Below are 25,890 nucleotides of genomic sequence, written 5' to 3' on the forward strand. Positions count from 1 at the left end.
TCCATAATAGCATAATTTCGTTTAAGGCACGTCAGTCTGACCGGGTAAATACGTTCTCCCTTTTTCGACAGCAATGCTGTCTCAGCAACACTCTAAGACTTCGAATGAAGTATAACAGTTTTTGCAATTCTATTAACCGAAATCATAGCACACTCACTTTCTAGTGAAGCTTTGGAAGGAGCTCAATACCAGGTGAGGCGTGACCCCTTTTGCTTATTTAAGTTAATGTACAGAAAAACAATCCTTTTACTTTTTTTTTTATATTTGATATTTCAAATTTGCTAGGGTTTCTGAGGCACACACAATCACAGTGAAACACATATACAGTGTAATTCATACTTAAATCCAATATATTTATCAAATAGTTTTTTCATTTAACAGCAACTGTAAAACTACAAGGTTTAAGCTTATTATGTGGCAAATTATTAGGTATTGAGTTTTGTAACTAATCAAGTATTATCCAGTACACATTATCTAGTAGAAAATGGCTTACTCCGTTTTATTTTGTCGGATTTTCGAAACAATTTCATTATAATATTTCCCCAGATGGTTTTACTTACAGCCTTTTGTATCGAACACGACTGAACAAATTCAAAAACATCACTGTTTTTTTCTTTATTACATAATTTTTATACTTTTTATTATGTTACTTGATAAGTAATATTAACCTTAGGTACCTAAGCATTTAATATTCCCAATGCTTCTATTTCAAGTCTCAATAATTTTGGCTGTCTTACCATCTAGAAACCATGATTATTTTTAACTGCGCATTATGAGATACCAAGCTCACAATCCACTTTTTGTTGAGTTTATTTTATAGACAATACAACCCAATGCAGCCACCTACTATGTGGAGGGATGGTGGAAGGAAGGTACAGACAGAGCGGTGGTATTCGCCGATGTGTTTACAATACAACTTACATGAAATGGCAGTGCAATAATCAGAGAACGCTGATTGGTTTGGTGAATCTCTTAATCGCTTTTTACGAAACCCACGAAAGAGGTGGGTGGTGATTTTCAAAAACAACCCTAAACACGGCGTTTTACAGCACTGGTAGATGCTTATAATACTGTATTTCGTTTCACAGCAGAAACAGGAATCAAGATGGCATTTTTTTTTTTTTTTTTTTATTGCCCTTGTAGGCAGACGAGCATACGGCCCACCTGATGGTGAGTGGTTACCGTCGCCCATGGACTTCAATACGTCGTAAGCAACACTAATTAGAATCATTTATAAAATCTGCAAATTGTACCTTAGATGATGTGCTCTTTTATTTGATTATTAGCTATGGTTTACTCTACTATAAACTTTTACTTAAGACCAAAGAAAATTCCCATATAAATGGAATTTTCTTTACTTTAATTTATGGATTATTTAGCCAATTGAGAGTAAGTTTTGTATAGTTATTAGCACATCAGGTACACTTTTCAATAAGTTGTACAAGCATATTTACCAAATGTCTCAGTGTGCTATATTCACTCATATCTTTATAGTTCAATTGCTGTATACTTAATATAGTTTTCGCTGTAGTATAATATAGTATAGTATATAGCCTTCATCACTTCAACAATTTGACATGTCAAAATTATTTATTTTATTCCTACATGTTTTAACTTGTTTCTTTGAACAAAGAAAAGTACAAAGTAATTACTAGTACTTACTTGTTATTAAAAAGTAAAATGATGCTTTATTGTAAACATAATCATATGAAACCGATCTTAACTGAGATAAACAGTGGATAGACTCAAAGCTGTCTCTTGCTTATAACGAATAGATGGACAATTAAGAAACACGAAGTGAGGAGAGAAACAATGTTTTAGATTTGTATGATAAAAATTTAACATAGACATAAACATAACTCTATTATTTACTAAATTAGGGCTTAGTTGATGTAGGTCCCAAACCCTTGCGTCCACGTTGCAAAAAAAGGACCGGACTTGTCGCTTCCGACCGTCGTGGTTACGATGCTCGGCAGCGACGACCCCCGGCAGGCGATGCGACTTCTGCGAGTCCACCATCTCGCGGAAATAGGTGGCGGATCGGGAGAGGGAGAGCTTTTCTTCCCTCTCGGCGTCGTACCGCCGCCGCCGACCCGGGAGTTGGAGGTTTGGCCCCTGTGAGGTGGCAGTCTCCTCCCGGTGATGGTCACGGGGCGAGTTAAGGGGGTTGGGCTGCCGCTAGCGTCACTAGCGCGCTGGGACCAGGAGGACGAGACGACGCGTCGGCGGCTGCGGCCCGTAATGCGGTCAGCATTGTCGTCGTCGCTGTAGTCGCCGAGCATACCGTGGAAGAGCAACCCGGTCGGTGGTGTATCGCACTCCGACCCGGCAGGCTGGTTCTGACCCAGCGGGGTATCCTGGAACACCAGCGGCATCGCCCGGGCGGCCTGGTAGGGCTGCCGTACCGCGGAGACCTACTTGGTCGTCGATTACCGCCTCGACAACCCGTTGGTCGGGCTGGTGCTGCGAGTCTGGTTGTAGTCTTGACCACGGGAAACCCCTATTCTGGCCGGGTCTTGACCCAGAATGGAGATCGGACGTCGGGTGTAAGAGTGCAGAGGAGTTTAGTGCGGTAGGGCCCTAAAAGTCCTTGGTGCCGCGGTCTGCTCGCAACATAAGCAGATCGTCAAGTCCACATACCCCGCGCGCCCCCTAGGCGCGGGGACCTCGTAGGAGGTTCTGCACCCGGACCGAAAAAAAAAAGCGGTCCCAAACCATTACACAATTGAAGTTTGAAGTGGAATTCTCTTAGTTTTATTAAGAATATTTAATAAAAAATTAGTAAAGAATATTTTACTACTCCCAAAATGCAGATTCATGTGCAATTGGAGCTGCATTTCAATTAAATTTAGTTTGTCAATCTCAAATTACACAGGTTTGGTAAAAATTACTAAAAATAAATTACTAAAAATGGCACAAACTGATTTTTTGCTTAGTTGGGTAAACATTTCTGAATAATAATTTTCAAATATAAGTGAGGATTCAGTTTGGACAGAGAGTGCTTTTGAAAATTGACCAATTTAGGTATCGATGATGTAGTGGACATAATATGCCACTTGCTATGTCTTCAACTGTACAAACACAAAATTGTGATTATAAATTTCGTTCATACAAAACAGATAAGAAACATTTAATATTTCCACTTCGTAGTAGTTGAAAGAAAATCAAGATTATAAGAATTTTAAGTGATTTCCTGTTTGTTACGCTCTACAGTAATCACAGTAGGCAAAACAATAATTTAATGCATAACATCAACTAAAATGTACGAATATAAACTACATTATTTATGAAAATGAAGGCAAGTTACTGAAATATGGCTCAAAAGCATAGTCACAGCACCTACATAATATAGATATTGTAGTCCTGGTAGCATGTTACTCCACTACGCTTCAAAACAATTTCACTATCTAGGCAGCGGATTGGCTCTGCTCCTGGCATTGCTGAAGTCCATGGGGACGGTAACCACTTAACATCAGGTGGGCCGTACGCTCGTCTGGTTACAAAAGGCAATAAAAAAAAACTATTAAATACTAAAAGCTTTATGGATTTTTGGAATATAACGCAAAGATGCATAGTGTAAATGTTACTTGGTGGTATAATAAAAATAATATACTTTAACAAATATCCAATAAATCTTGGTTTCTCAATTTTGTGAAATGTGAATATCTTAAGGTAGACAGTTAAGGATGAAGCTTATATCAATAGACTGCAAATATAAAGCCAAACCTATAAACAGCTTTAAAATCACTTGCGTGCAACTATTAAAAAAGCAAAATATTAACCAAAGGATTACAAATCTTAGAAATAGACAGTTTGGTAAAGAAGTAGAATCATTACAATTGTTTCTATACATATACCTACTTCTATACACTATATTCCCTTTATGGATGAAGTCTGTAATCAATTTTGTTTCAACAACAAAGTGTGTTAAATATACTAAATCAATAATAAGCAATGGCATGACCCTTTGCATCTATCTGTATAAAATATTAGGATTGACATATTTATATTAGGGTTTCATTAATTTTTTCTAAAAAATTATATTCACATCTTGGAAACATAACTTTTTTAAAGCCACTTTAGTGAGGAAATTATTCATTTCCAATTTTATTAGAATTGGATATGTTAAGTACTTACTTTGTTTATTTAAAATCAAGTAACAAAAATATATAAAATTAATTTATAATCATTTTGTGTTTTGATTGGCAACATTTATCCTCACTAATGGAGCTTTTCAGCATCATTATTGATAAAGACATAAAACCAATCAACCACTTTCAAAAAAATATTGAATCACATTAGTGTGCATTAAAACATTCCTTTTAAAAGTTGACTGTGATATGTTAATAATTATATTCCATTAGCTAAAACAATTAAAAAAATTCAGTCATCCAACTCATGTCCTCATGGATTTTTTCTAAACAATGTTAAATGTTACGCATTTCAGCATACAGTAGATGCTGCTGAAACAGCACTAGATTTAGTTTCAATCATGATTGCAGCTTTTACAACATTGTCTACAGATGTTTTGGATTCTAGTTTAAAGTACCAATTCTATTTAATCACATTTATTTTTAAAAACTTGCATCATAGTAAAAACTATAATAATGATATACTATAAAGTTCTCTTTTTTAATAAACCTTGGTTAATTGAACTTTTGGTATGTTTATGCAAAATCTGATTTTTTTCACTTTCCCCATGCAATCTATTCACATTTAGTGTTATGATGGTGAATCAACTGATTATTTTTTAACTCTGAACTAAATTCAAGACAGTTTTCCACGAGATTACCAGAATATTCAGGTAATAAAAGTGGAACAAGGATAAATAGTCCAGTAGGGTCTAAAATTAATGCTATTTCCTATATAGAATCTATGGAATAATTGCATAATGGCATTAAAAGTTACTCTTGGTGTATTCCTCAGTTTTTATTTATATGTATAAAATTTGTCAGCAATTTCGGTTCATGTTAAAAGATTTAATTGAACTATATCTACTTTTTCTGCTATCAGTGGTTTTAATTATGATACAAAAATAAGTATTTACCTGACATTGATAAGGTTGAATATTTACATTTTTTATGTTTAATAAATGGAGGCAGACAACGCCATCTTTCTACGCAATAGTACACTAATAAGCCAGTGATTATTTGCAATGCAAAGTTTGAAGCCTTGACTGTAAATTTCTAAGAATATTTGAAACACCATTTAAAGGGCAGCACTAAAATTTATTTTTTGAAGAAATCAATTTGCTGATTACATGAATATGTTTATTTTATTCTTTAACAATTTTTTTAATCCTCTTCATATTAAATTACAAATTGAATTAAGTACATATATTTATTTTATAATAGATTTATGATACTTTCGTTCTCTTTTTTTTTTCACGCCAAAAATGTTATATAGAAAGTATCTGCTGTTTGGATTTTCTAACTGTAGTCTTATTTTAAAATCATTTTCGATTTAATTTCAAATTGTGTTTACAATATTCAAAATATCATGTCACTTCACAAAATTAACGCAATGTGTTGTATGTAGTAAGTAATTAAGTTTTGTCTTTTGTGAAAAGACAGAATAACCGTTATTTAGTGAAAATTTAATTGGTTAATATAATAACTTTAATCATCTTTCATGATTAAAAGTTCATATCTACAGATTGAAAATAATCCCAAGAGGTAACCAAGAAAACAATACGTTATGAAACTTAACCCCAAGAGAATCGTAAAATACCTCAACAATAAGAACGAATTCTCTAATTATAGACGTATGAAATGTAAATCTGTGAAAATAACACAGTAATTTTTCTAGATGTTGACGTGGCGTGACATTGCGGGGTACCTATCAGGACGACATTCATATACATTTGATAAGTAGTCAGTTTATACGATCGGAAAACAGTTTTGTTGCTTTATAAACAATATTTAGCAGTTTCATTTCAATAATGAGTTATAAGTATGGCGCCTGACATTGTTGGCTTATCTTTATTTTGGTTCAACAATATGGCGATGGTACTTACTCTGTTATTTCTAAGAAAATCTTCTATAGCTTTCAGTGCAGAATCCGTTAATTTCACAAACACTAGTTCCTTGTTTTCTTTATAACTAGACTCCGATGATAACGGATACTGAACACCTGCTGGCAAGGCCGCCATTTCTTATTCACTATTCGCACTGTGGACCAGCTGACTCCTTTGCTAGTCGCCACGATTCATATCATGCACACATTTCTTAAACGTAATCACAGATTCACAACCTATATAAAATTATAATTACAACAACAAAAGGGTTTAGATGTCCAAATTAACAATCTTTTTGTAACCCCATCGACTCGGCCTTTGTTGGCAGCGCTCTTCAGTCTGCAAGGCCGCACTGACTGTCATGCGCAATGGCGCTTTTTGACAGGAAACGCGAGCATTCACCGCTACAGGCGCTACACTAGCGCCAAATAGCAGTTGGCAACAAGTCATTAATGAAATGTTGCTAACTTCAGTACTGTTGTAGAAGACAATATTGTTTCGATTTGTATGCAATTAGTATTAAAAATTAATATAAAAATATATAACTTTAAAATTACATACATCATTCAGCTTGATGCAATAAATAGAAGGTATGTTTTGACAAACAAATGAATTTAAGAGGTTATTGTGAATGTATCTGACGTTTAGTTAAGAGGTTATATTTCAATATTAATCCAGTTTCGTAAGTTAATCATGCAACATACGTGGTGGTAACTTATTTAATTTCTTAAATAGAAATAAAGGTGACAAAAGTATATACAATATCTAGAATATTTTAAATACGTGGTGAATAACTTTAACAAGTAAACTTTGTTAAGCACAATATTTCAAAGAAACTAGGTAACAATATTTTTTTTATCCCTTTTACAGGATCTCCATAAATTAACCATGGCTACCTGGCAAGAAAAGAAGCATTTAATAACACGGAATTTACAAGAGGTCTTAGGTGACGATAAGCTTACTGAAATCTTAAAACAGAGAGATTTAAAAATATATTGGGGTACAGCTACTACTGGAAGACCTCATGTGGCCTATTTTGTTCCAATGTTGAAGATAGCTGATTTCTTGAAGGCTGGCTGTGAGGTTACTATATTATTTGCTGATTTACATGCTTATTTGGATAATATGAAGGCTCCTTGGGAGCTTTTAGCACTTCGCACTCAATATTATGAAGCTGCTATAAAGGCAATGCTTACATCTATTGGTGTCCCACTTGAAAAACTGAAGTTTGTACGTGGTACAGAGTACCAGCTTAGTAAAGAGTATACATTAGATGTCTATAGATTATCATCGGTTGTAACAGAACATGATGCTAAGAAAGCCGGAGCAGAAGTTGTAAAACAAGTAGAACATCCATTACTTAGTGGACTTCTCTATCCAAACCTCCAAGCTTTGGATGAAGAGTACTTAAAAGTTGATGCTCAATTTGGTGGAGTTGATCAAAGAAAGATATTTACAATGTCAGAAAAGTTTTTACCTCAATTAGGGTATGCAAAAAGAATTCATCTGATGAACCCTATGGTACCTGGTCTAACAGGAGGTAAAATGTCAGCCTCTGAAGCTGATAGTAAAATAGATCTATTGGACACACCAACAAATGTTAAAAAAAAGCTAAAAAAAGCTTTCTGTGAGCCTGGTAACATTAGTGATAATGGTGTGTTGTCATTCACTAAGCATGTTGTCTTCCCACTGATGAAAGAAGGTGAGACATTTAAGATAAAACGTTCTGCCGAGCATGGTGGTGATGCTAATTATTCAAAATATGAGGATTTAGAAACTGCATTTGCAAACCAAGAAATTCATCCAGGAGATTTGAAGGCTTCAGCTGAGGATGCAATAAACAAACTTTTGGCACCTATACAAGATACTTTCAACGACCCTCAATTACAAGAATTAACAAAAAAGGCTTATCCACCGCCAACAAAGGTCAAAGGTAATATTAATCAAGCTGTGGATGATGTAACTCCATCAAAACTTGATATAAGAGTAGGGCACATTGTGGAAGTGTCTAGACATCCAGATGCAGATGCTCTTTATGTAGAAAAGATTGATGTTGGTGAAGATGAACCAAGAACTATTGTTTCTGGATTAGTCAACTTTGTACCCATTGAAGAAATGCAAGACAGAGATGTTGTAGTTTTATGTAATTTGAAAGCAGCTAAAATGCGTGGAGTTGAGTCAAAGGGCATGGTTCTTTGTGCATCTGTAGATGAGCCAAAACAAGTAGAACCACTGCTACCTCCAAAAGGAACTAAAGCTGGTGATAGAATTGTAGTAGAAGAATATGACACTGGTGAACCTGATGAGGTTTTAAATCCCAAAAAGAAGGTTTGGGAAAAGTTGCAAGCTGATTTAAAAACGAATGATAATTTAACAGCGGTCTGGCAAGGTAATAAGTTAGTAAGTAAAATTAATGGAAACCCTGTGACTACAAAAAGCATGAAAAATGCTCCCATTAAATAATGCTTTTATGGTATTTAAGCAATATGTGCTATGTTATTTCCATTATGTGCATTTCTGAGAAATATCTATTGTTGAATTTATATAATTTTATATATATTATGTATATTTTTTTGGTAATGCAATAAATCTAATTATTTCACTATTTTATAATTTTATTTATTATAAGTAATTTTATCCATTCTTACCTATCTCAAGATTCCATTGCAGCTCAGCAACATATGCATTTATTTATTTTTTCTACCTATTCTAGTTACCTCGAGGGGTTATACTAGATTCTCCGGGCGAGTAGGTGAGCTCACTCAAGGGGAGCTCAAACTTGACGACGTTGCTAACACTAGTTTCAAATTAGCGCAGGCCGCGTGATCGAACACTTGCATAGGTCATAACCGGACGTATGCAAGTTTGGTAGAATGTCACCTTATTACGAAGCACATGCATGCGGAGTTTTGAGTTCTTTGGACACATTGCCAGAAAGAAAAGGGACAATTTAGAAAAGCTGCTGGTAACAGGTAAGATCTGCAGAAGACCAATGCACTGGTTGCACCAGATATGCCCTACTCTAAACACATCAGTCCGTGATACCATCCGCACAGCTGAGGTTAGACAGTTGGTGCTAAATAGTCCAGACGAAAGTTATTCAGGGAGGCCATTGCCCTCTAAAAATTTAATACTAAATATTTTATTCCATGTACATAATGTAATTGAATTAATAATGTAAAATACCCAAATATCAATCAGTCCATGATGCCATCCGCACAGTTGAGGATAGACAGCTGGCGCAGAATAGTCCAGAAGAAGGTTATTCAGGGAGGCCATGACCCTCTAAAAACAATAGTAAATACTGAAAAGTTTATACCATGTACATACGTAATGTAATTGGAATAATAATGTAAAATACCCAAATATCGATATACAATTTTTTTAGTCAACCAGACAGTTTCATTTTTGTGTTTTGATGATATCTAAGACCTAATATCCTATCTAATACCTGTGGCCACGAAATGGAATTTGGATGACGCTTAAATTGTTACCTTTGGGGCACTCCCACCTTATGAGCCGGAATGTACGATTTATATTCTGCAGAAATAGGTGGGGTGTTTGAAACATAGCAACCCTATTTTTCTTACTGGAAGCGGAGGAGAGGCGTAGACTTTCGAGATAAAACGACGAGCAGCAAGGCAAAAAAACAATCATTGTCGGTCCCGTAAAACTGTACGAACTTTTGATCCGATTAATAAACCATTTGTAAATTCAATCCTCTTTTATTGTTTTTGTTCCTCTACTCGAGCTCTAGGCTCGGTTTACTGAGCTCCCGCCCCGAGACCCTCAGGGAAAGGGTGGCTCAGTTTCCCCTCCTACGAAGACCGTATCCCCCAAGACTTTCGCAATCCTCTTTTATTATTATAATCATCATAATATAATATAAAATAATTATATTATGATAATCCTTGAACTCAACATCTCACCGCCTCGGCGCCAAGAGTTAGCGATGCGTCTTAGGGCATGGTACTAATCATCCGTGCGGGCTGTTAATACGTCCCTCCATTAGTTACTAGTATCCAGTACCACCAGCTACTTCTATTTGACTATAGAAGGGGATTATTCGGATTGTCGATAATCCTGTTTTTAAGTCTGGGTTAACGGAGAGACCTCAGTCCTCTCTACGTTTCACACCATATTCAATAGGTAGCGGCTTGGCTCTGCCCCTAGCATTGCTGAAGTCCATGGGCGACGTTAACCGCTCACCATCAAGGTGGGCCGTATGCTCGTCTGCCTACAAGTGCAATAAAAAAAAATGTCCATGACAGTAATCTGAGAAATTAATCGAGATTATCCCTTCGTCTCCTTTTTACCATCGCATCACTTGTCACCCGGGATGGATGTAATATGCTCTGCATAAACCCTGTTCCGCCCTCTCCTATAACTCCGACTGGGCTCCGGCCCGGTCCGGGGTAGGGCGCCGGCTGTGAGCGGCAGGAGTTTTTAGTGAGGTTCAACTCCCACATACCCCACCCGCGCGCGGACGGGGATCCGGGGATTTTCTCCTGTGGAAAAAAAAATCACTTGTCACCGGATTAGAGACCATCCATACAATCTGTAACCATTGCGTACATCCACAGTGCGTTTCCAGGGAACTTTTGTCTACATACCATCTGATTTGGATTGAACTCTATTATATATTTTTTTTATTGCTTATATGGGTGGACGAGCTCACAGCCCACCTGGTGTTGAGTGGTTACTGGAGCCCATAGACATTTACAACGTAAATGCGCCACCCACCTTGAGATATAAGTTCTAAGGTCTCAGTGTAGTTACAACGGCTGCCCTACCCTTCAAACCGAAACGCATTACTGCTTCACGGCAGAAATAGGCAGGGCGGTGGTACCTACCCGTGCGGACTCACAAGAGGTCCTACCACCAGTAACATGTCCTTCTTAAAATAAAGTTTCAGAAGTGTCTTTAGCGGTAGCGGCTCAGCTGTACCCTTGGCAATTCCTGTGGGCCATAGTAATTACTTACTGTCAGGTGAGCCGTAGATTCGTCTGCGTACAAAGGTGATAAAATATAGGAAACTTCGAAAATTGTTATTGTGAAATAGTATGCCAATCAACGCGACAAACTAATTGTGTTGTAAAAGACAGCCTATTGACTTTAAAATTTGTGACTAGTAGCGCTATCTACTAACGTATATTAAAGTGACATTGTAAAATTTCCAGTTTACTGTATTTTATGTTCATTTCGATCCGTTCAAGCACCTATATTAATTTTTATATAAGCCCGCCTATTCATTATTGATAGACAACTAGTAAAAAAAATAGAGACTAAAACCCTATGTATGGATATCTTCTTGTAATATCTAGATGCGCTCAGTGATCCCGTTTAGGGCTGTCAATTCCAGGTTTTGAAAAAAAATCCAAATCTATATTTTTAGATTTTCGGCGTCGTCGGCGTCCTATATATAGGATGTAATTTATCAAGTTTTTTTGATTAATTTTTAAGAGAATTAAACATAAAGAATAAAAAGGTAAATTGATGATACAACAATTAAAGTTATACCTAATTTCGAATTTTATTTGGCTTTAATTTGTTGGCGAAACATAATTTCCGACTATTTCTACCCGATTAATTTGCGCTTAATAACTAATCATTGTAATAATAATAACTAATTAATAACATTCATTGTTTCTTAACAACATAACATTGATAGTATTGATACCCACGAAAAACTCTAATAAATTTTAGAGTTCCACATGATTTCACTTTCACAACATTCATTTCACTAGACTTGTGTCGCATTCAAGTGAAATATAAAAATGATATGTATATTCACAGAACAGTATTAAGTTGTATATGTCTCTCTCATTACCTTAAATTTATCTCTATATCCTTTATATCTAAAGCTCATTTCAGATGTGGTGTAGATTAGATGGATTTTTAAAGTGGAAAGAGAGTCGTTCAGTCAGATTCATCGAGTAAGGTTATTTAGAACCTAAGTCAGATTGCACATCAGCTGAACAAGCTGTAGGTAATTGAATGATTACCCAAATATGAAACGTTTACGTTAAATCTGTGTAATAAGGTAAATACGGATTGCGTTGCGGATTAGCGATGTGAACCGAATACAATTTCTGGCTCCGGTTTATTACCGGTTTTTTTTAGGTATTTTTAGGTTTTTTCCATAAAGGCTAAATAATCACTAAATAAAACAAATTTACGTACAAACGAAGAGTTTTCTTCATACAATTAATTGGGTGAGCATATTTTATATAGGCTTTTAATGATCATAATAATATATATTATCCAATAATAAAAAGCTTTTTATTTTTTATTTAATACTATTGTATTAAATCAAAATTTTGATGCAAGAGGCATAGTTGGTCCACTGCGTCATTCAGAAGCCTGCTCCTTCTGGATGTTAGCACAATTACACCGAATTATTTTGTGGCGGCTTCAGTCTCAATGTCAGGCGGCTTCAGTCTCAAAATTCGCACTATATTCACTGCGGCCGCCGTGGCGTTCGGAATATCCCGTTTTTGCGAACGCAAAAAATCCAGAATACCAGGTTTTTCAAAATTGTTTGTGGTTTTTTCTGGCTGTTCCGATGATAAAGCGAGAGTTGAAAATTCTTCAAGAAGATTCCCCAGTTCACGACGCACCATCTCTTTTGCAGACACACATGTGCTCTGGTTGGCGAAAGCCATTTCTGAGTGTTGGGTGCAGATATGTGGATATTTGGGTCACGGTCCTCATTTCGTACGCTAAAAGTCTACCAACCATATAGTGGTTATTGCACTGTAGTTTTTGAATGTAATGCACGGTAATTTGATCAGGATCAGGAAACACGGTTTTTTTAATATTTGTAGCTTGCATATTTGATCTGGTAGCACTGGTGTGAACTGTGAATGTAAAGCGTAAAAAAACGGTATTCTTAAATAAAAACCGGTATTTATCGGTATGTATAAAAACCGGTTTTTCTCCGGTTTTCTTCGAACCGGTTTACATCCCTATTGCGGATTGGTAAATTGCGAAGTGCTAAATTCTGTTATTGTATGTATTTAAATATTACTCGTCCGAGATATTTATTGTATTCAAAGTGTATTGAAATTACGATAGATTAAAAGACAATTTAAAATAACTCAAGTCTAATACAATCTATACTAGTATTATAAAGAGGAAAGATTTGTTTGTTTGTTTGTATTGAATAGACTCCGAAACTACTGAACCGATTTGAAAAATTCTTTCACTGTTTGGAAGCTACACTATTCCCGAGTGACATAGACTATAATCTGTATTGAAAAAAATTAAGGATCCTTACTAAAACTCCAATAATGTAACCCAAGGTGTAAAATTTTTTACATCGCGTGCCCTGCGAAAACTATCGATGATAGAATAAAATAATGTACTACGACATTGTAGAACACATTATTATTTACAAAAAGTGTCGCGACAGCATATGTGCTATGCCGCAATAAGTGTTATTTTATTTTTAAAAATAAAACAACGTCAAAATTGAAATTTTTGTTAAAGAACCGAGCGGAGCCGGAGCGGGCCGCTAGTAGACAATAAAAACATTCAATACAATTTTTTTTTTTCATAATACATCCAGTTCAGCATATCGCGTAATTTGACCTGTGCGTTGGTAAAATCTTACGTGTTGAACATTAGCCTACTGATTTCTAAATACGCCAACCTAATTTGATTAACGCACAGTAATTCTGCAATTGCATTTATTTATCCTCATTTGATTGTCTCATGCCTGTTGAGTAGGTATGTAAGTAAATTATATGTCTAAAAATTATTTCAAAATAAACAGTATCGTCACAGCTTTGATTTACCTCACACTGGGCTCTATCAATCAAACATTTCAGTTTGATAAATAGCTCATTACAAAAGAGTTATATAATATATATTTTTTCAGTGATGTGTTTTGCGCAACTCTGATTTTCACGATATAATTACGATAAAAATTACAGATACGTCCCTTATTACTTTTTTTTTACTACTTTGCTTACTACTGTTTTTTTACTACTCTTTATCTCAAAAAGATAACATTAGCTTAGAAAGAAGTTGTTGCTGGTATTCGATGATTACCAAACGAGTCCTTAGGTTTTACTTAATAATTTCTATTGATACCTAATTTAAAACATTACAATTTTCTTTACAATGGTAAAAATACATGTTCTGTGGAATATAAGATGTGGTAGTTTGAATAACATCGTTTCATTTTATTCACATACCTAATATAAAATTATCATTATGATATGAAATTAAACTAAATTATTGATAGCTATCAAAATTGTCAATTAGGTACTGTATAAGTCTACGTCTTGGTGTATATAGATATCTTGTTATGTAATAGTAGTAGCCTACCAGCGAATAGGTAGGAAAAAATTAAGTACGTCACTACCGCTATATGCCTTGGTTATTTTCACAATGGTTGGAGCAATAACACCTTATTACTGATGGTAGGACCTCTTGTCAGAACCGAGCGGGTAGGTACCACCAGCCTGCCTATTTCTGCTGTAAAGCCGTAATGCATTTCGGTTTCAAGGGTGGGGCAGCCGTTGTAACTATACTTGACACCTTAGAACTTATATCTCAAGGTGGGTGGCGCATTTACGTTGTAGATGTCTATGGGCTTCAATAACCACTTAACACCAGGTGGGCTGTGAGCTTGTCCACCCATCTAAGCAATGAAAAAAAACCTTAAGCTGCTGCAACAGCGTCGCGATTTTTATCATTGGTGGAGCAGGAATATATCGCTCAACTAACTCAAACTTACGAATTTATAAGTAGATCAAGATAGACATACGTAAATATTCAGTTAGATGTATGAAATTGTGAATGTCTCGTTGTGAATGGAAACTAAAGAGTGTTGTAGCTGTTTCGTTTGTGATAAATGTTGGCTATGACTTGCCTAATTGATCTTGCCAAAAGAATGACAATAGTATATTATTAATTGACTAATAGGTACTCATGCTGTTAAAAATGAAATAAACGGTTGGACGATAATAACTCTAGTAAACGACAACACGTTGGTCACATTATTAGAGCTTTAGTAAGGATACTAAAAAAAAAACAAAACGGTTGTCTGTAAAGTCGGTTTACTGACTATAGTTGAACGTGACAACGTCCTAAGAAAAACTGATGGAATGGTTTCATTTTTCAAAAGATTTTTTTTTATTTGTTTGATAGATATTTTGTATGGACACCACATTCATTTTTTAATTGGCCCATTTTTTAAAAAGGTTGCCCACCCCTAGATCCAGATTCTAGACAGTTAAAAAATAACCTTTCAATTTCTAATTTTATATGTTGCCGTAATCTTGCCGTAGTCTTGACTAGGATCACCAGTATAATAAGTGGTTCGGCTTCCTGTTTATGTGTATTTTTTGTTTTGTTTTTAACTTAAACTTATTTACATATTAGCTGCGCCCGCGGCTTCGCCCGCAACAATCAGTTTCATATTAAAATATAAGACGATTCAGAAAGCTAACTATCTAAGATAGTTTTAGGTGAAAATACATACACACATACACTCTCTTAAATATATAAGTATAGATCTCATATCAATTAGACCTATGGTTCAAAAGATAGCATCACTGCCACTACCGCCACCTATCCGGCACTAACGTAACTATGTTCGTCAAAGTTATTATGCCGCCCTTTATTTGTGAAAAATTTAATATCCATTGAGCTAATGGTTCTCGAGTTTTAGGTGGACATACAACACATATTTTCTCTTTTACATGTATAGATAGATTATTATAATTGTATTCATACATGGAGAATGAGGTGGGCCCCTTTATAATGTGCACTTAAACAAAAGGAAGAGAATATTAACCTTTAATTCGAAATTTTATGTACCGATCTTGGATCAACAAATTTTTTTATTGTAGTATTTCTGAGAATTTCGATGAAATGAAAAACAATATTCCGAACGATACTTTAATGCACTTGCAATTTTACAATATCCAAGATCGTGGCTAATAATGCTAATTTTGCTCTTTGTGTGATTTGATTATTTGTGTGCATGTACTTACAAAAAATTCAAAAGAAATAGACGCATTATCTAAAATTTAATAAACAGATATATCCGGGGCGGAAAATTCGGAAAAGTAATATCCACTGGCTAGTAAAGGTGGTAGGTATACGATATGTATTATTTTTCGCTGAAAAAAAATGAGAGACTTATTGATTCACATTTAACTGAATGTGCCAGGATCGCAGATGGCTTATAAAATTAAAACCGATAAAATTAGATATTCAATAACGGGAAGGTGGTGTTGTATCTCCGCCATTTTGGCGCTTCGGTTATACGAGGGGTCGGACGAAGGGGGACCGCGCATGCGTAGTAATCTACCCGCACCCAGCTTAGGGTCGGGACCTCCGCAAGTGCGATGTCTAAAAACACGTTATTCTTTCCCCTAATTCTACTAACCTAGTACGTCTTAATAAACGGGATAAATAATACACGCCCTAATTTCGTGAAGAACGTCTAATCGCCCTCCGATTTTCTTTGCTTTCGCGTTAATTGTTGGCCTTCGTCTGATTCAACATTGCGAACAATGACAGGCAACGGCTGATCAGAAAGTGATTCATTTGTGCTATATTTATTATGTTGATCGTTCGATCAGACATCTTAATGAGTAGACAATGAGTGAGAGCATCCGTTTTAGCACTAAAACTGTTGCGATGTGGGTGACCAAGTGACATTATGTTTTAGTAACATCATCAAATGACAACAGTAATGGGATGACATTAAATACAGATGGAAAAGGTTTGGCGTCGAGTCGGTCTCCATTCCTCCCGTAAGAAGAGGGATGGAAGTGGTACTAGCCAGGAAGTGGCGTCATCGGTTCCACAGGAAGCAGAATATCAAAACATTCACACATTAAGAACAGCTGATCTGATTAGACAACGACAGGGCGAGGAGAAGTCGACTTTACGTTCTTCGTACATAATAAGAAACGGAGATAATTTTATTTTGGTTGAGAGAAGACGAAGGAGACGTCGCAGAAGCGGCACGAGAGCATCATCCGGCGGAAGACACCACACTCCCCCCGTTGAGGAGAGTACTCGCACTGAGCAGAAACGCCGTCGGCCACCAACTAAGCTTAAGATCTTCGGAATACAGTGGCCGCTGCATTCCAGTGATACAAGGTTTGTGTTTAAACTACAGTAGCTTGAAATCTCTTGAAATGTAAAATTAATCTAGATTTACGTAGAAATGGAGGGAGGATAAGTGCAAATTCATTGAGCGTGGTTGCAAATAAATTTCCCGCCCATAAATATTCATTTGGTTCTTGATAAAAGAATAAATATTTATATTCTATTCATAGTTCTCATGTGTCATTATTTTAGTAATCGAAGTTAGAAGAACAGCAGTGTGTTATCAGTTATTTATTTTATTAACGATTTTATTAGATATGTACATATTTCTTGCATTTTATTGTCTTCCCTAAGCTGATAAGAGGCTATATCAGCGGAACCGAACGAGTAGGTGAGCTCACGGGGCTCAAACCTGGCGAAGTTGCTAACACTGACCCTAGCAAGAGCAGTGCTTCGCAGAATCTACCACCGGATCGAAAACGCGACCCACTGAGAAGATCCGGCGAGAAACTCAGTGGGCTGTGTCTGTGGGTTAGTTTACTCGTCGAACCCTTCGTCGCAAGCAACGGGTTCGACGAGAACTTGAGGTACCTAAAACACCGTTAGTGGATCGGGACTCATCTTTAATTTGATATTATTGCATCTTAAAAATTGCAATTGTTGCTTAACATTTATTTTGTTGTTTGACATGGATTTGTATTTAATTATTAACTAGGTTTTCTCATAGTCCCACTTTATTTTTATATACAAGTATACCTTTTATACAAAGGTCATTTTGTATTGTTTTATATAACGCGCTGCGAAAATATTTATCGCTTAAGTTTAATCTCAAAAGATTAAAAACACAAAATTTCCGATTGAAACCCAAAATATAATAATTGAAAGTCAAACATCTACCTAAATAAATAAATAGTGAACTGATTTTAAGTACACAGTTTTTATATATCTTCAGATGCGGGTTTGTTAAAAATCGAAATGATAGTCTTCTTAGTATATTGAAATTTTTATATGCTAATTATTGTTGTCGTATATTTTCGTACACATAAATCTAACTAAATAATCATATTGGTCAAAGAACTAATATATTACAAATTATACTTTAATAAAATTTCGAATTACAATATAAATGAGTACATATTGGTTTACTCTTTTCTCACGAAGTAGTAAATAAGTAGTACTGTAACAATGGATCTAGGATTTCCGGGATCCAGTCTCGGTGCTTTTAGGTCCTTCAAGGACGAGCGAACGAACTCACTGAAATAACTAACTCAATGAACTAAACTCATAGACACAGCCCAGTGGGTTTCTCGTCGAATCTTCTCAGTGGATTGCGATTCCGATCCGGTGGTAGATTCTGCTGATGGCTAGTGTTAGCAAATTCTCTCAGGTTGACCCGTGAGCTCACCTACCTGTCCAGGCGTAGCTGGTAAAGCCCCTTATGCTACCAGCGAATAGGTAGGGAAAAAAAGAAACTAGTTTTTTACAAAAGTATACTTTATCGGGCGGAGAGTTACTTTCTATCCCGAATTCATGACACGGTATCCATTTTTGTATATTTACAAATATATTATGTAATAAAGTTGAAATTGTATTATTCGATTTACAATAAAAAATAAAGAACTAAAAGTATGTATTGTTATCAAATTAGTCAATAAATATAACTATATGTTGCTGTACTGAGACCTTAGAACTTATATCTCTATAAGGTGGGTGGTGCATTTACGTTGTAGATGTCTATGGGCTCCAGTAATCACTTAATATCAGGTGGGCTGTGAGCTCGTCCACCCATCGAAGCAATAAAAAAAAATACAAACCAAAAAGGTGTGTTAATTTTCCGTGAATTTACAAATTTTCAACAGGCACACTTCAATTACTCGCCGCTTCTGCCGAGGGAGGAGATCGCGAGAGGACAACGAACTTTACCGCTCAAACAGCTTCAAGTTTGAGAGGTTCACCAGAGACTCGGCAGCCGATGAGTTCGCGACTGGATCACAGGTGAGGCTAATTTTTATTATGCTTTATCACTACATAGTATAAAACAAAGTCGCTTTCTCTGTCCCTGTATTCCTATGTATGCTTAAATCTTTAAAACAACGAAACGGATTTTGATGCGGTTTTTTTTAATAGATAGAGTGATTGAAGAGGAAGGTTTATATGTATGTAATAACATTCATTAAATAGTGGAGAAATCAATAATAAATTACAGTTTCCCAAGCGAAGCGAGGGCGGGTCGCTAGTTAACCTATATTTTTTTATTGCCCTTATTGGCAGACGAGCGTATGGCCCACCTGATGGTGAGTGGTTACCGTTGCCCATGGACGTCAGCAATGCAAGAGGAAAAGCTAAGCCGATGCCTACCGTAAAATTGTATGTTACGCCGTCGAATTCTTTTATACAGGCTATTGGGATATCAGTATATCAGAAGTATATTCCGTAAAATCCTTTAAGCTTCTGGATACCTATCCGGAAAGATTGGTACTTACATTTCATCCTGCCATCCCATCAACGGTCGTCTGGTGTAGTGGTAAGTGACATGGTTACTACACAAGGGGGTCGCGGGTTCGAATCCCGCCAAGAGAAGATATTTGTATGATAAATATAAATGTCTTTTCCAGGGTTATGGATGTATATTAAATATATGTATGTGTATAATAAAAATATTACATTTATTTCCGTTATCTGGTACCTGTAACACAAGTTCTTTACGAACTTAGCACGGGACCTGTTAACGTGGCGTGATTGTTAGTAAATACTTATATTTATTTATATTTATATCCTAATTTTTTTATTGCTTAGATGGGTGGACGAGCTCACAGCCCACCTGGTGTTAAGTGGTTATTGGAGCCCATAGACATCCACAACGTAAATGTGCCACCCACCTTGAGATAGAATTTCCAAGGTCTCAAGTATAGTTACAACGGCTGCCCCACCCTTCAAACCGAAACGCATTACTACTTCACGGCAGAAATAGGCAGGGTGGTGGTACCTACCCGCGCGGGCTCACAAGAGGTCCTGCCGCCAGTTTTTTTTTTTGTATTCGGAAATAGCTTTATTATGTTATGGTACTATTTAATTATGGTTTTTGTATGTGTATATAAATTATTTTACCTTACCTTACCATAATTAACATACTTTGGTGTTTGCATTTTTGCCAGTCGTTGCAATAATTTTGGACTTATTTTCGCTATGAGATAAGTTTGTTTTATTTGTTTGTTATTTGTATAATGGACATTAAAAAAATCTATATCTGATGGCTCAGACCAATAATTTTGATAATTATATTAAAATAAATTTTAAAATAATAGATAAATGTTTTTCTCCTGAGTTACGGGTAGTGGCATCACAAATACAAGACAAGAACAAGTGTAACAATAAGACACTAAATTTCATTGACAAAGATACTCTGTCTGTGAATTGAAATATGAATCTCTTATCCAGTAAAGGTCACTAACCAACGAATCGACAGCAATGAAGGGAATTTAAAATATACATATTTTAATCTTCACTACGAAATCGAATTTCATACGTCGTCGCGTCATCTGCTGGCATGAGCCGTGCACGAGTTTGTAAGGACATGATATTCCTCCCAGTGCTGTCGCCTTCAAAGCGTTACCCACTTATCTAGATGAGCCATCTTTCCTACAAAGGACTCACTTTACGGAACGTGCCATAAAAGATTTCCGTGAAAGGAATTTTCTATTGAACTTCCGACACAATACGTTAGCATCGGGTTACTTTAGAATTTCGTAAATATTCGGTTTCATTGACTAAATTTTTTTATTGGCGTAGTTGGCTAAACGCGCTCAGGATGCTCTGTCCCCGTTTTCTAGAAGTTCAATATCGAACTTCAACAGACGATTGTAGTATCTACCACCATGGTACTGATCCGTGCAGCCTTGTAACTTGCACCATGTGAGTGAGGTTACAAAAATGACAAAACGAACGATGATTGTTACAACAACTATCATTACAATTCGTTACCTATTATTTTTATCCACCTGCCTAAGTCAAACCACATTTTACAAAATTTACAAGCGACTTGAATCGATTACTTTGTGTTTCTTATTTTTTTGAGATAGTAGTCAAATAGTTTATCGAGCTTCATTAAAATTATAGGTATAATTTATAGTTTAAGAGAACACCTATTACTTTTATTAGTAAAGAAGAAAAATGTAACTAAAAGTTATTCACCGCCACCTCTTGTAAAATCACAGAACTAAAACTTCTTTTTATCTGAAAGTTGGTTGCACAATCAGTTTAGTTGCTTAAGTTATCCAATAGATGGCAGTCACACTTAATTTTGTTGCTTTTTAATAGAGGGCGTTCTTTCATTCAATTGTTTTTATATTATATGAAATTTGACCTTCTTGACATTGTAAGAAAATATAAAAAAACGAAAAGCCATAGGAGCGTGTAATTTTTCGGTACCTCGGCCTCGAACTGGATAGTCGGTGGAACTTCCGCGCTCACTTTGAGAAGTTGGGCCCTCGACTGATGGCGACGGCCGGCTCTCTGAGCCGGCTGCTTCCAAACGTCGGGGGTCCCGATCAGGTGGCGCGCCGCCTCTACATGGGGGTGGTGCGGTCGATGGCACTATAGGGGGTCCCGTATGGTGCCGCGCCCTGACCCGCAAGAACGTCGCGGCTCTGCGACGTCCGCAGCGTGCGATCGCGGTCAGGGCGATCCGAGGATACCGCACCGTCTCCTTCGAGGCGGCGTGCTTGCTCGCCGGGGCGCCACCCTGGGACCTGGAGGCGGAGGCGCTCGCTGCCGATTACAGGTGGCGTAGCGACCTCCGCTCTAGGGGGGAAGGGCGCCCCGGCGAAGGTGTAGTTCGAGCGCGGAGGCTCCACTCTCGGCGGTCCGTGCTGGAGGCGTGGTCTCGCCGCTTGGCGGACCCGTCGGCCGGCCTCCGAACCGTCGAGGCGGTCCGCCCGGTTCTCGCGGACTGGGTGGGCCGCGACCGCGGATGCCTCACCTTCCGGCTAACGCAGATGCTTACCGGCCATGGTTGTTTCGGCCGGTACTTGCACAAGATAGCCGGAAGGGAACCGACGGCGCAGTGCCACCACTGCGCGGACCGCGACGAGGAAGACACAGCGGAACACACGCTGGCGCGTTGCTCTGGATTCGACGAGCAACGCGCCGCCCTCGTCGCGGTCATAGGAGAGGACCTCTCGCTGCCGCGCGTCGTGGCTACGATGCTCGGCAGCGACGCGTCCTGGAAGGCGATGCTCGACTTCTGCGAGTCCACCATCTCGCAGAAGGAGGCGGCGGAGCGAGAGAGGGAGAGCTCTTCCCTTTCCGCACCGATCCGTCGCCGTCGAGCCGGGGGCCGGAGGCGGGAATACGCCCGTACGTCCCGGCCCATGTAGGTGGCGGCCTCCCCCCGGTGAAGGTCAAGGGGCGACCTGAGGGGGTGAGGCCGCGCGGCGCGCTACCAGCACTCTAGCGCGCTGCCGTGGAGTGAATAGAGCGACCGGTCGACGGTGTATCGCGTCCCGACCCGGCAGGCTGGTTCTGGTCCAGCGGGGTATTTCGGGACACCAGCGGCACCGTCTGGGCGGCCCGACGGGCTGCCGTACCGAGACGGCCGACGTTTCAGAGCCTTCGATTCGCCTCGAAGGCTCCGTCGGCTGGGCGTCCTTGGGGTGAGCCGCGCCGTCTGGTTGTAGTGTTGACCGCGGTAGCCCCCCTACCTCATCCGGGTTCTGACCTCGGAGGGGATCGGACGTCGGGTGTAAGAGTGCAGGGGAGTCGTTTAGTGGGTGGGCTCTAAAATCCTTGGGCCCGCGGTCTGCTCACAACACCATGCAGATCGTTGAGTCTCACATACCCCGCGCGCCCCATTTGCGCGGGGACCTCGTAGGAGGTTCGGCCCTCTACCCGAAAAAAAAAAAAAAACAAAAAAAAAGGAGCGTGTAATTTTGGAGTTTATTTATTATTTTATGTCATTACGTCACGCGAAATATGTTCAAGAGTACCTACTTACAGTTGGGTTTTGGATGAAACGAATGGTCAGCTTTAGTTATGATGAAATGTATCGAACCTTTAACTTAGATAATTGAACCGTTCATATAGACAACTTATGAGAAGTTGCATATATGAACTTCGAAATGTATCCTGCCTATTTCTACCACGAAGCTTTTTGACAAGAAATTTTATAAAAATATCAGAGATAATTTTGTTTAAATTTTTCGTTTTTCTTTTGTTGTATACCTTTTTTTATGAATGAATAAATAGACGAACTAGACAAATGCGTTGAGCTGCAGTGGAGAAACTTTGATAGTCGACGTTGATAATGCGCTGGTGATCTGAAATGAAGGTTAATAATACTGTTCCTTCGCTGGTCTCTTGCTTTTAGTGTGAGCAATGACAACTAGAGTGCAAGATTTTTCACCATTCGAGTCTTGTATGTGTAAGATTATCTTGTTAATGTTGGTTTTTGTCGGATTTATAATCAAAATTTGACTTAGTAATCTTTTCGTTCGATGCTAAGATTAAGAAAAAAATATATAAAGTATTTCGGAACTTTGTAACGTATATAAATCACGTTATCCCCGGTGCAACCATGATTGCCTCATCAACATACTAATGCGGTGCTCCAGATGCCGCCCCAGACGGTTCGATCCAATTACACTAGGGATAAATGGGAAAAAATCGCTTTATTCGTCAATTCCGTCAAGTTTTCTAGTTAAGTAGCACTTATTTAGTAGTTATTAAGTAGCACTTATTAGATATACCGGGGATTACGTTCGTCGACACCCGACGTAATTATCAAAATTTCAGCCTATTAATTATTCTTTAAAATAAATACAATAACTTAGTACTTCGACCGGATGTCTCGCTAAGATTTATTGAGCTCATCAAGTCAATTAAAACAAAATTTACGCGCTGTAAGATTTTTGCAGCCATTTCTAAATGAGTTATACCTACGTGGAAGTGCTAAATTCTGTTATTGTATGTATTTAAATATTACTCGTCCGAGATATTTATTGTATTCAAAGTGTATTGAAATTACGATAGATTAAATAAAATAATTTAAGTCTAATACAATCTATATCTATACTGATATTATAAAGAGGAAAGATTTGTTTGTTTGTTTGTATTGAATAGGCTCCGAAACTACTGAACCGATTTCAAAAATTCTTTCATTGTTTGGAAGGTACATTATTCCCGAGTGACATAGGCTATAATCTTTTTTTTTTAATTTAGTATCCTTACTAAAACTCCAATAATGTAACCCAAGGTGTAAAAAAATTACCTAAAATATTCTTTAGGTACATCGCGTGCCCTGCGAAAACTTTAGATGATAGAATAAAATAATGTACTACGACTTTATAGAACACATTATTATTGACAAAAGTGTTGCGGCAGCATATCTCTAACCATTATAGTTATGCCGCAATAAGTGTTATTTTATTTAAAAAAATTAAGCGTCAAATATCGTTGAAATTTTTGTTAAAGACCCGAGCGGAGCCGGACCGGGCCGCTTGTTAAAAATAAACTGCATGGAGATTCTTTTTCATTCTCATTTTATTTTTTTCTAATACCAAATATCAGATAATGGAGATTAAAACAAAATATAATTTGATTTGGAAGCGGGGTTCGTTGGTTTTGCTGACGACATTAAGTAAAATACGACTAAAATCCCTTAATTAATCATCCGAACGAGTAGTTTTTAACTCCATTACAAAATGCGTATTAAGCTAGGCTATTCCGTGCAGTAATCAAGTTCGGTTTTCGGATGCGACGTATAATTGAAAATGGCGAACGGTACGATGTTCATTTTCCACTAATTAATCGCAGCGATGACATCCCTACCGACTCCCCTTGCTTATTGTGATATGTACGATGCGGCAACGCACGTGTCTCTGGGGTTGCAATGGCATTCTAAATAAATAATAGTTTAAAGAAACTAACAAGAATAAGCTTTTATAGAAAATCCAACTAAAAAAATTGAAAATAAATTTTAATAAATTTGAATTAATAATCGTGTAAGAAAAAAATATTTTATTTCATTTTTTAGTTTAATTTCAATATTTTTTTCAATTTTTTTTAAATATTGAATTGTCATCGGTCCTTAATAAATATACCAAATGTCGAGTTAATTCGACGTTTTGAAGGGGGTCAAAATCATGTTCAAAGATTCCGTTACATACATACGCCTGAAGCTAATAAAAGCGTATTAAAACGGAATCTTATTTTAAACTAAACAAAATTCGTGATACTTTGAATACTAGATTTCTTATAAATGAAATACCTTTTGTATTTTAGCGTTCCAAAGAACTTATCGCGACTCTGGACATTGATAGTGGCGAGAAACAAAGCTAAGTCATCGCGTGTTTATGACAAATTTCGAATATTATCGCAAATTGGAAATGGCTGAAAAAATTTCAAGTGCAAATAAACAACTAAAATCTATACTAATTTCCATACTTTTATAATAATAATATTAAAGCTGAAGCTGAAGAGTTTGTTTGTTTGAACGCGCTAATCTCAGGAACTACTGGTCCGATTTGAAAAATTATTTCAGTGTTAGATAGCCCATTTATCGAGGAAGGCTATAGGCTATATAACATCACTCTAAGACCAATACAAGTGAAACATAATACCAATAAATAATGTTTCAAAATAGGGGTTTAAATACCTCTGTAACATTCTATAATTAAAAAATATTTTAACTTTCTACGTAAATAAAGTGGAGGTAAAATTTAGCGTTATGCCAAAGTAACTATTCCACGCGGAAGGAGTGGCGAGCTAAAGCTAGTATAATTATAATACGATAATCTACATGA

General features: G+C 37.1%; 3 protein-coding genes across 6 annotated transcripts in view; 2 read left to right on the forward strand and 1 right to left on the reverse strand.

The window, feature by feature from the left end:
- Positions 1 to 6,445, reverse strand: part of LOC101740554 (RNA polymerase II elongation factor Ell) — a 60,519-nt gene extending 54,074 nt beyond the window's left edge. Inside the window, exon 1 of the mRNA XM_038018580.2 lies at positions 6,017 to 6,445. Coding sequence (XP_037874508.1) covers positions 6,017 to 6,151 — 135 coding nt within the window. The 5' untranslated portion in view covers positions 6,152 to 6,445. The remainder of the gene's footprint in view (positions 1 to 6,016) is intronic.
- LOC101740690 (tyrosine--tRNA ligase, cytoplasmic) lies at positions 6,298 to 8,621 on the forward strand. Of its 4 annotated transcripts, none has more exons than XM_038018583.2 (2): positions 6,298 to 6,606; positions 6,887 to 8,621. In XM_038018583.2, the coding sequence occupies exon 2, from the start codon at positions 6,905 to 6,907 to the stop codon at positions 8,477 to 8,479; it is 1,575 nt and encodes a 524-aa protein (XP_037874511.1). In that variant the 5' UTR covers positions 6,298 to 6,606; positions 6,887 to 6,904; the 3' UTR covers positions 8,480 to 8,621. The 4 variants fall into 4 exon arrangements, with proteins under 4 accessions (XP_037874511.1, XP_037874513.1, XP_037874512.1 ...); XM_038018585.2 differs by lacking the exon at positions 6,298 to 6,606 and adding an exon at positions 6,624 to 6,726; XM_038018584.2 differs by lacking the exon at positions 6,298 to 6,606 and adding an exon at positions 6,632 to 6,759.
- A 7,681-nt stretch (positions 8,622 to 16,302) lies between these two features.
- LOC101740831 (uncharacterized) overlaps positions 16,303 to 25,890 on the forward strand; it is a 260,848-nt gene continuing 251,260 nt past the window's right edge. Inside the window, exons 1-2 of the mRNA XM_021350224.3 lie at positions 16,303 to 17,143; positions 18,952 to 19,087. Coding sequence (XP_021205899.1) covers positions 16,752 to 17,143; positions 18,952 to 19,087 — 528 coding nt within the window. The 5' untranslated portion in view covers positions 16,303 to 16,751. The remainder of the gene's footprint in view (positions 17,144 to 18,951; positions 19,088 to 25,890) is intronic.

Source organism: Bombyx mori, chromosome 21 (assembly GCF_030269925.1).
Source record: "Bombyx mori chromosome 21, ASM3026992v2".
Taxonomy (NCBI): domain Eukaryota; kingdom Metazoa; phylum Arthropoda; class Insecta; order Lepidoptera; family Bombycidae; genus Bombyx; species Bombyx mori.

Excerpts from the sequence above, each read along its gene's own strand:
- LOC101740690 (XM_038018583.2), top strand. The coding sequence starts at position 6,905 with ATGGCTACCTGGCAAGAAAAGAAGCATTTAATAACACGGAATTTACAA.